The sequence below is a fragment of the Anguilla anguilla genome, chromosome 15 (genome assembly GCF_013347855.1).
Source record: "Anguilla anguilla isolate fAngAng1 chromosome 15, fAngAng1.pri, whole genome shotgun sequence".
Classification (NCBI taxonomy): Eukaryota; Metazoa; Chordata; class Actinopteri; order Anguilliformes; family Anguillidae; genus Anguilla; species Anguilla anguilla.
Window position 1 is genome coordinate 18,272,550 of NC_049215.1, and position 10,829 is coordinate 18,283,378.

General features: G+C 40.5%; 1 protein-coding gene across 5 annotated transcripts; it reads right to left on the reverse strand.

Moving 5' to 3' along the window:
* Window positions 1-4,031: 4,031 nt before the first annotated feature.
* Window positions 4,032-10,725, reverse strand: LOC118214284 (ankyrin repeat and SOCS box protein 9-like). 5 transcript variants are annotated; one of them, XM_035394144.1, is made up of 8 exons: window positions 9,740-9,773; window positions 7,814-8,385; window positions 7,576-7,655; window positions 7,101-7,208; window positions 6,622-6,772; window positions 5,986-6,120; window positions 5,495-5,686; window positions 4,032-4,902 (listed from the first exon to the last, which is right to left on the reverse strand). In XM_035394144.1, the coding sequence occupies exons 2-8, from the start codon at window positions 7,899-7,901 to the stop codon at window positions 4,736-4,738; spliced, it is 921 nt and encodes a 306-aa protein (XP_035250035.1). In that variant the 5' UTR covers window positions 7,902-8,385; window positions 9,740-9,773; the 3' UTR covers window positions 4,032-4,735. The 5 variants fall into 5 exon arrangements, with proteins under 5 accessions (XP_035250035.1, XP_035250036.1, XP_035250034.1 ...); XM_035394145.1 differs by having other exon boundaries at window positions 4,032-4,899; window positions 7,814-10,725; XM_035394143.1 differs by having other exon boundaries at window positions 7,814-10,345.
* Between the last annotated feature and the right edge of the window lie 104 nt (window positions 10,726-10,829).

The window sequence follows — 10,829 nt, forward strand, 5'->3', positions numbered from 1 at the left end:
TACAAACTTTTGATTTAACCCACCACAGAAGGTACTGTAGTGATCACTGCTGGTTTTCATAAATCCATTGTACTGGCCAGTTATATACATCACAGTTTTTGTTGGGGGTTGTTGGTTTATGTAACACCATATAATGTCCAGTCATATTCATAGGCCTTTCCCGGTCAGTTGTGGAGAGTGCAGGCTAACATCTGTACATGCTGAGGCAGGGGAAGCCCTGCCTGCTGATACCCTCCCTGTGTGGGAAATGGCCGAAATGCACTGGCATGGTCAGGATTGCGTTTCTGACCAGGGACACATTTTCTGACCATGGGGCACATTGGTGCACCAAGAACCAGTGCTTTACCTGGGCACGTTGCCCAGAAGTTCATCTTTTTTATTGTTAGTACAGTGAAGTCGATCTTGAATTCGGTCCTTAATCCTGAGGTCAGGAAGTAATCCACAGCGCTGATTCAGCATCAAACACCAGCAACTGGAGAAAGAAGCCGAGGTGAAAAAGCACAATGTGACTGACTGGCCACCTCTGTGTGAAGCAACAATGTTCCACTGCAGGTCACGCATTTGGGCGAAGAGATCGATGGGGAGTTAAGCGTTCCAGATAACAACTGCCTGCCCCCCCCCCCCTCCCCCGCATCCGGGTGAACCGGTGGAGCCGAGTCTCAGGTAAGCTGGGCTTGAAGTGCGGTCGTGCTCCTCTGCAAGCGGTGCTCTCTGTCTCTGATAATGAGTCTGTTTCAGAGGGGTCACGGGCTGGAATTAAAGGGCTGTGCAGGGTTGATGCTTCGTTGGACAGAGTGGCTCTGGATCGAAACTGTTGTAGGCACAGGCCCACAGAAACTGCCCTCTCGACCCACCACCACCCCAACCGTGCACTCTGTTTACACACCAACTGTCCCACTACATCACCCTGTCCTCTTACCTCAACAGTAAGGGCAGCCATGCTGCTCTTACCGGAATTTAATTTTCCCAGCATTTTCTTTTTCAAATTCAACAGCTTCTAAAAACGTATATTTGTCTTGCATATACTAAATATGTGTATGTACCCCTTTATTTAAAAATAAATAAATAATTTACATAGTGTATGAATGTGTAATCACAGGTAGCAGATGGAGTACGTAAATATTCAAGGATCATACATTCACATTTTTTTATGATCCTAAATACTCTGTGGACATGAATTCATGTTAATATGAAAGAGGTTTAAAGGTTAAATTGAACTTGAATCTGCTTGGATGGCAATCTGCTTAATAAGCAAGTTTGTGATCTGTGACCCACTACAATGCTCAAAACAGAACACGTGTCTGAGAATTAAAAGGAAATCAGACCCCAGAGTCCCAGACACTGCTCATTGGGGGGTGTAAGAGGGAATTCAGCTTGAACATATCCTAAATTTCCATGTCACAGATAAAAAACTTAGGGGACAAGCTGATCAAGGTGGCCAGGACTAATTTTAAAAGGCAGACATACATTTCCCTTTGAGGGGCCCAAACTTATTTCAGGGAGTTGATTTTCTTTAAATATTGTGTAATTAATGTGTTAATAGTGCGCCAGGCAGGGGATATTTTGGAGGAGGTGAAAAGGGCTTATTTCTGGATATGGGAAACAAACCTTCCCAAATCGCTCACTCCTCTCTGCACTTTGCCCCTGTGTTAGATTCTCTGGCCACATGTTATCTGTGTGGTTTTGCAACAAGGGTAGTGATTATTTCCTCATGAATTTGGCAGAGTCTAGTCTATTTCTTGAACATAATATTACCAGAAATAAAATTATAGGGATAAGATGGCAGCAGTGTCACCTTGTTTTTTTATAAAACCGACAAAAGCTCAACCAATCATTAAGTGCATTGGCAACAACAATACTGGCAGATACCTTTTGGCTACTTTTTAGTAGTGTTGACTGTGGGCACTGGAAACACAGCAATGAGGACATTAAATTTCATTTCAAGGAGTGCCTTCAATGTCCTCTATTGCACTGTGCCTTATTCTCAACAAGAAAATGATTAATGGAAAAATATGCATTAGCCAATTGCAATGTGGCATCGGTAAACAGTATTTTTGCTTGGACTAGTATGTTGTGAAACGGAATTTGTACACCGGCTGGAACTAATTAAAATCTGCACTGTGAAAACAAATGCGACATTTAATATAAATGTAAATATGCATACTTTGCAATACATAGTTAAACTTAATTTAATGCCAGACACTTCAATTTGTATTTACCATGGCAAATTATGCAGAAGTACATGGTAGATTCATAAAATTCTTCTTTAGTAACATTGCAATGAAATGACGGGAAAAACCTTAAGGAATTCATTCATTACATGGTCATCTGTGTCTATCCTCCTTCACTTTGATCTTCCAATATAATCTCCTCTATTGTTAGAGAATGTTTTTTTTCAGACATGGTGAGAGGTCATAGTGTGACAGCCGCTTGTAGGAGTTCTCAGAATATAACTTGGTGCCTCTCCACTTGAGGCTTTTAAGACGGCTGTGATCTCCACCTATCGGGTCTGATGTCAACTGCGATCAGTGTCAGGCATGGGCAGACCTGACAGCCAGTTACAAGGGGCCGTTCAGGCACAGCTGTGAAAGAGGTTTCGCATACCGTCTCTAAGGATCCACACCACACCCGAGGGTTCCATCATGGCAGACACGACTGCAGGATTCATGCTAACACCATTTCAGGGAAATAGCCCATGAAAACTGACAGGATTTACAGATAGAAATAGAGGGTAAACAGAGAAGGAAACTCCTAGTGGCCAATCCTAAACTTCACCTTCTCCCCACCTCCCTTCTCTATCCTCTGTTTTCTTGGAAATCCAGGGTGTTCTGCCCTAGTTGTTCTCATAGCTGTGTCATGTGAATGAGCCATGTCCACATATGTTAGAGAGACAGGCTGAGCACTAAAGTACTTGCTTTACAGACAGTACTAAGATTTTAAACACACACACCACAAATTAAAAAAAAAAACATTTAGTTGGAAGAATCCAGATAATTCTTCAATTATAAACAGCCGTCTTCCCCTAAAAGTCAAGCACCCAATCTGCTCTACAAAAACAGCTCACATGCTCTGAGACCACCAGCCAATGAGCAAAAAACTTTTTTTATGGTTCAACCTGTTAATAATGCAAAAAAAAGTTATGAGTATCAAACTACTGAACTACATGTAACAGGTGCAGTACCTCATTTGACTGGTGTGTGTGTGTGTGTGTGTGTGTGTGTGTTATCTCGCAAGCCACTCAACCGCCCTCCACACAACCTACTAGTGGGTCCTGACCCAGTGTGGAAACCACTGCACAACGTGCCTGGCATCTTGTTTACCTAATAAAAAATATTGCTATCACACTGATGCTCTCCCTTGGCTAAGGGATGTTTCATGCCTTGAGAGCCAATCTCAAAATTTCTTGTCACCTATTTCTTTTAGATGGACTAAAGTTACTCCAATGAATGAGAAAAAGGACCTCATAAAAATGTTATCACTACTGATAATTCTCATCCCTGTTATGTATAGAGCATTTGTGTTCACAAATTCTTGTGATCTCGTTAAGTTTTACCTATATAATACAAATTGCAATTTCACGTGTGGTTGTGTGATTAAAATACATACTTGGTCTAGACCTGCAACACTGTTCGATAAATAAACAGATTTATGTTTTTGTTTTCCCTTGTTGTTCAAACAATGGATTGATTATGATTATAGATGTGGAAAATTTAAAAATGCAAATTAAGTATTGTTCATATTCTTTGGAAATTAGAGCGCGCGCACACAGTTTTAAATCCAGTCTGGATCTAGTCAGGAAAAGAGATACTGTCCTTCCCCCTTGTGTCTTTTCTGAGAATTACAGGTACCAGTCACACACACACACACACTGAGTCTTGCAGCTCAGCCTCCGACCTCACTGGAAGGACCTCGATTTAACCGTCAAATGGCAGATCATGCCATGATGCATTTTACATGGGCACCTTTTCTTCTGATATTACAAGGCTCCTAGTGCAGGGTTATGCAGATCATAAAATAATTCTGCAAGCTCATTCCGCCAATGCGAAACCGGAGAAATATCTGTACCATTTTAATTAAGCAACTTTACAAGTTTTTCTGAAAACATTTTACAAAAAACTAGGCGTTTAACAACAATCTGAAAGGGTGTTTTTTTTTTTTTTGCAACTTCTCACACGCCAGTGTGGCACCAACAACAAGCTAAAATAACAAAAAAAAAAAAAAAAACACAAGAAAATAAAACAGCGCGACCACTTCCCCGTTTGCCGCCCGTAACTGGCCCGGTTTTCAACCGGCGCCAGCTCCTATAGCCTATATGCCTATGCTCCAACATCCCAACTGAGGATTACTTTCTTTTCCCTTTATTTCCTGGTTCGAACAGAGCTCCAAAATAAAACGGAACGAAATCTTAAACGCGCTTTCGGTATGAACTCCCAGTCTCGGCCCCGAACTGTGGAGAGCAGCATACCTTTAAGCACCTGGGCTGATTACCCAACGCAACCCAGGTGCCTTTGCTCTCTCCACCAGCCGGCTAATGGAGAATGCCACAAAAACAAACAAAACAAAAAAATAGCAATAATTCGCAATGCTAGATTTAGCCAACATTTTAACCTAACCGGGAACATTACTAGCCTACCATTTTAACATGTCAGTTAAATGAAAATATTAGCTCACTCTTCTTCACAAACACCATTTGGCAAGTTGTGTAGGCTAATCACCAATTAAATTCCCTTCGTTTTCAAATGACTGCTTGGCTCCCTTGCCAATCCTGTTCGTCTGATTGATACAGAAGGTATTCTTTGAGCTCTGATGGTAAAAGTAGTGAGCTGATCTTGCAGAGTCTCGCTCCTCCCAACACTCTTCTCACAGTCAGGCGACACAGCTGGAGCAGGCAGGTCACTCCTGCTGGAAGGACAGCGGTGTGGTCTTAGAATGCTAACAACAGCAGATAAAAGATTGCTTAAATGTTACCACATGCATGGGCACCTACTGTCCTAGTCCTGTTTAAATGAGTAGTTCTGCCCTGCAAAGCTCACACTATTTTAAAATGTATTGATTTAAACATTATGCTAAATAATAATTATTGGAAATGACTTGCTTGGGCATGCTGACCGCGAACCTATCTGTTTAGTGTGCATTTGGTATATGTCCAGCAAAACATGTTCCCTGGGATTTTGTTTCTAGTATAATTTGGCTGCACATAATAAATCTAAAGGAAACTATTGGAATTATTTATGGAACAGGCCAAGGGAGTCTTTAAATAAGCACTTTCTAGAAGAATAAGGGACTAAGGTTATGCAGCTGGAATGTAATGGGGATAATTCAGCTATGTTGGTATGCCTAGCTCCTAAATAGATATAAATTATATCCAATGCACCCATTAAGAACAGGTTTAAAATGTTCTTTTGACATTTGTTCATTAGATAAAAACACTCAGGAAAATGTATCTGCATTAACCAAGACGGTTACCTAGGACAGAATGTTTAGCTTGGACTACCTTCTCTCTGGATGAGAAGGGTCTTTGTGGCACTGTTGGGTGGAGCAAGGTCTAGGGAGCGGTTTCCTGCCGTGTCCCTGGCATTGCCATTGGCACCATGGTCCAGGAGAGAGCTGACCAGCTCAGGACAGTCCTGCTGGGCCCCCAGGTGCAGTGGGGTGGTCCCACCCTTACCACTGTTCACACTGGCACCTAGAGGGGCAGAGTCCCACGGTCAGTCAGCTGTGTAAGGCCGCAGTAAACTCTGCAGGTCACAATGCAGCAATCATAACAACCCTGGAGATTTGTTCACTTGAAAACTAGATTTTCATTGGACAAATGAAATGGATTGATTTACATTTTTCTTATCGAAATAGTACATTTTGATTTGTCAGTGAATATCTTACAGTGTTAATGTTAATACCAAAGCCAATAAAGTAAAGTTTGGACAGACAGACATACAGAAATATGTCAGCCCAAAATAAATATATAAATAACCAAGCTTGTCATACCAAACTGAAGCAGTTTCTTCACCGTGCTCAGACGCTGATTAATACATGCAGTGTAAAGGGGTGTGCCCAAATATTCAGAGTAGCAGTCAACATCTGCCCCCTGCTGGACCAGGGCCTCCAAACAATCTACATGACCTGGAAACAAAGAGATATGCAAAGATTTGGTCACTGTTTCAAGGGATTTGCAATGTGATTGGACTGTATCAGGATGCCTGTTAAATTGCAATTCCCCACATCCTGCTCTGTATGCCCCTCTCCCTTTGTGTGGTCTGCACAAATCTTTCTCAATGTCATGCTCTCTCTATCCCACATCATCCCCCCTTCCTCTGCTGCTTTATTCCTCAGATATAAACATTTTGCAAAGATGCAAAACATCTAGTACAATGGTTAAAAACTTTTTGAATTTTAGGTTGCAATCAAGGTTTATTTAATATGATAGTAAATTAATATCAATGTAACTATAAATATTTTTTTTAAAACATGGAAAATAATAATATCTGTACGACCTGAATTCCTTATGGTATAGGTAGACTTGTGACAGTTGTTATTATGACAGGACTGGGACTTCACATTGATGCCCTGGGGGGCCTTGTTACCAGTCCTGGACACTGCTGACTCTGTGCTGCAACCGCTGACCTTCAGCAGCAGCTTGGTGGATGGGGGAAGTGGAATCTGTGGGCCCGTGGGGTGTGGCTCCATGCTGGAGGAGGAGTCTGACACAGGAGAGGTGGCCCCTGGCACAGGCGTCTGACAGGGGAGTGTCCCGATCTACAGTGGTTGTGTTCACCTGGTGCCGTACACAGCAAATCAGTCTTACAGGCAAAATTCCCAATATTACATTCTTAAAATTACACCAAGAACAACACAAAACATTACAAGAGAGGGTAGCATTTCATGGCTCCGATTTGTTTTTAAAAAGCTGAAGAAAATACATATTCTATACAGCATTTCTCTGGTGTGCTATCATATCTAAGGGTAATTGCAATACCCCTGACATAGCTGAACTCACTTCATCAACCTGTAAACTGAAGGGAGACAGAGGCTTACACTGTAGCTAACAAAGAATCAGCAGCAAATGCAGAAACGCAGCACAGAAACACAGCTCAGCTGCTCACATTTGCTCCACGGTCTATCAGAAGCTTAGCACAGGCTGTGTGTCCCTGCAGGCAGGCCACGTGGAGAGGAGACACTCTGTCCAGAGAAACCAGATTGATACTGGTGCCCTGGGAGTGAAGGGCAGTTAAAATGGGTTATTAAGCAGCCTTATTGCTAGGGCCACAGATAAGATCGGGTATTCTCCCACAGCTGTAGAGAAATCATCACAAGCTCTTCCATCACAATGCAAAATGTTCTCCATTTCCTATATATAAATGTCATGTGGATATAAGACTACAATAATACAGTATACAACAACAACAATAATAATAATAATAATAAGTATTAGTATCATGTACTACTACAGCTACTGCTGCTATTACTACAGATTCATTGGAAAAACAGCGAACCAGTAACAAAAAAATGAGTGTAAATACAGGAGTATAAAAATATCTAATCAGTGATGTCACAAAGCAACCAAATTGAGAACTCTACCTGATCAATGAGAGTGCATACAGAGAGAAGCCGTCCATGGTAGGCAGCATCATGCAACGGTGACCAATCAGATTCAATATCTGTTACACAAAAAAAAAACACAAGACACTGGATATCTGAGAAAGTTGAACATGTGCATTCCATTGCGTACCAAAGCTGCCACGGCCAATGAAGCGGAACAGAGATAGCAAAACAGGTCAAAGCAAATATTGTTAAAGATTCACATAATCACACTCACCACTCATCAGGGGGTTGGAAAAATACACAACAGACTCTGCTTGACTGCTGGGAATCTCCCCATTTTCATCCCCTCTCTGCGAGTCCATTCTAGTTTGTCTTTTCTGTAAACTGATCCTTTTGTCTTTGTTTTTATGTAATGCATATCAGCGCTGTCACCTTCCTTTCAAAGTGATCTTTCCTGTTCTGCTGGGCCTGTGTTTGCATGCGCAGAATGTTCACTGCTCACAGGTATAATGACACGTGAAAAATGTACGACAGCCTCTTTCAGGGGAGAAGGGAGGAGCATGCTTTATGCACCCCGTCACATGACCTACACTGAACATACACGTGCAACATGGTGTCATTCCACTGAAATAGATCATTTCTGCGCTCAGGGTAGATGTTATCTGTAAGCATTGACATGGGACCAGCTAATGACACCAAAATCCTCACCTTAATCATTAGAAAGAAAAAACAAAACTGACTTCATGCGAGCAGTCACAGGCAGCTTCCACCTAAACCCATTTCTGTGAGCTGGGGTGATGGCTTCCCCTGCTATCATCATATTTTGAAATACATGATTAGACAAACCTGTGAAGAGAGATAAACAGGGACATTGGACTCATTTACAACTTCAAATATCGCCGCTTTCTTCTGGCACATTCCTCTTTAATTCCCCATTCTTAGCATTTTTGTCTCCATTACTCCATTACTCACATACATAACCCATATTCAAATGGTTAATGTCCAGTGCTTAAGAGAATATACATGTTACAAAAGAGTACAGTTCTGTTTTTAAAGTGTAATATATATGTAATATATTTCCAGCCATTGATTAGGAATGAAATAACTGATAGTATAAGGATGCATGGGGAAATAATGTCATCCTTTGCATTATGACTATGTAAAATGCAATATTTTTGAGGGTTTTTGGAGACATAATCCTTATTCTGTTACTTTTCCCCAAAACCACAAGATGGCAGTAAACAATAAGAAAATATGTGACTTTAAATTTTTATTTTAGCTTATTTTTTGACATATCAGCATTGTTAAATGTGTGTTTACATAAATTGGAACAAGGGGTAGCTGTGGCCTTAAGGCTGCCCTCAAACTGATATTAGCCAATTCATATTTAACAAGTCCCTCCATTTTAAACAAGGGGCCCCATTATATAACACGGTATAATCTGTGTATCAGTGGAATGCTTGTCCATATGCCAACCTCAAATATAGCAGAATTACAAGTATTTGCATTCCATAAAAAAAACTTAAAAAAACAAAAAACAAAAAAAAAGTCTGTCCAAGCTCACTTTTCTTGTCAGCATCAGATTAGTTTGCAGTAGGTTGTCATGATAGCTAGCAACTGTTGTTTTTTGGCTGCAATTTATGCCAATGATAATAATAATAATTAACATCATAATCATCATCATCATCATCCTTATCATCATAATAATGGGAATTTTAAGATTGCTCATTAGGCTACTTCATGCTGTGCATGTGATTACATTTAAGGGACCAGGCTGCCTAAATCAGGAAGTGAAGTTATATTATATGGTTTTATATGCTAAATTAAGGTTTTCATGTCAGGAACTAATTAAATGTGGAAACTATGTCATGTATCCTTAGGACTCAGTGTGAAACACAACAAACCTTATTTTACACACGAAGGCCAGGGGGTCTTGTCCGCAGCAAGAATGTCCTGACCGAATTTGCTCTGCTCATTTGGTATACAAACTCATTAAATATCCTAGATTCAGCCACAACCAAACTGTACCTGGTTTCCATCCTGAAACATTCTCGCATTCTCTAAAGTCTAAACATCTGTTTTTGAGAGATTTCATATTAACTGCAATCTTTTCAAAATTTATAAACTTTTGTAAATTTCTGTGGATGTGTACACAATTATCAGATTATGATTCCCAATACAGTAAAACAAATTACAGTACCTGAAATCTCCGTTTGGCCAGGTTTGCTTTGAAGAGACAGTTGAAGTATTAGGAGCAGAGTCCAAAGGTGTTTTCACAAAATGTTTAGCAACATGCTAATCAGTTACTACAATTCCAAGATCACGGAGTTTGGTACAAGTTTATAAGACCTGTAAAGATGTTATTTTGCACCCACTTTGGATGGAAGGATCTAATTTCAGTCTTAAATCTGCATACTTTTTATGTGATAATTTTTCTATTACTTGTAACCCAATTATTCTTTTATTTAAAAAAGGTTCTGTTTTGGGTGGATCAGTAAGTGATGCCAGTGTAGCATGCAACGTTGGTCAAGTCCTGAGGGTTTATAAAAACACACTGCTCTACTTTTGAGACCCAGAGAAATATGATGGGGAAAATAAGGCAGATACAAAGCTCATTAAAACAAGGGGGATCCCTGTAAAAACTGTAATAACTGCCATTCTAATTAATATTTCCATTACACAAGCAAGTCTCTTAAAGATGGCTCCTTGACTGAGCAGATGCAAAAATCTCTGATTTTATAACAGAGCGAGCGAGCAAAAGGTTTACATTTGTGTTAGAATATCAGGCTTGTATATTGCGTGTTTATTTCATTTGATTCAATAGTGTGTCAAGTCCAGCCACCTCCTGCAAACAGCTCATTACATACTCAACTCAGAGTGCAGGGACCGGGATTTCAGCCCTAATGCTGTCAATGGTGTATTTCAAAAGATGAGGAAAATCTGAAAAAACAGGAACCTGGCCACAGGAACCTATGGCTGATTTAAGGGTGACCCCCTCATGATGCATTTTATTTTTCCTTTTTATGGCTCTGATGACATGTTTTTCTCTGGCTGCACATCCTGCCTGTTCCCCTCTGTTTAAGAGGTGTGTGAAGAAATTACGTAGGTGGAAATAGGCTTTGGGTGTTTGTTTTCGCACTGAACATTGGGTCATGTGACCTGTATACTTCATGCATGGTGAAATCTGTAGTGATTAAGCTCAGGCATTGGTTTTCTAAACCCTGAAACACAAAACTCTAATTGGCCACACAATCAGTGGTTTTAAATCTGCTGGATTCTGGTAAGACGTT

Bases quoted from the DNA above. Each gene is read 5' to 3' on its own strand.
- LOC118214284 (XM_035394143.1), bottom strand. From the start codon at position 7,901: ATGGACTCGCAGAGAGGGGATGAAAATGGGGAGATTCCCAGCAGTCAA. The intron at 6,121-6,621 runs GTCAGCGGTTGC...CTTTGTTTCCAG, and splicing joins CCACCAAGCTGCTGCTGAAG to GTCATGTAGATTGTTTGGAG. The intron at 5,687-5,985 runs GTATGACAAGCT...CTGCCCCTCTAG, and splicing joins GAAGAAACTGCTTCAGTTTG to GTGCCAGTGTGAACAGTGGT.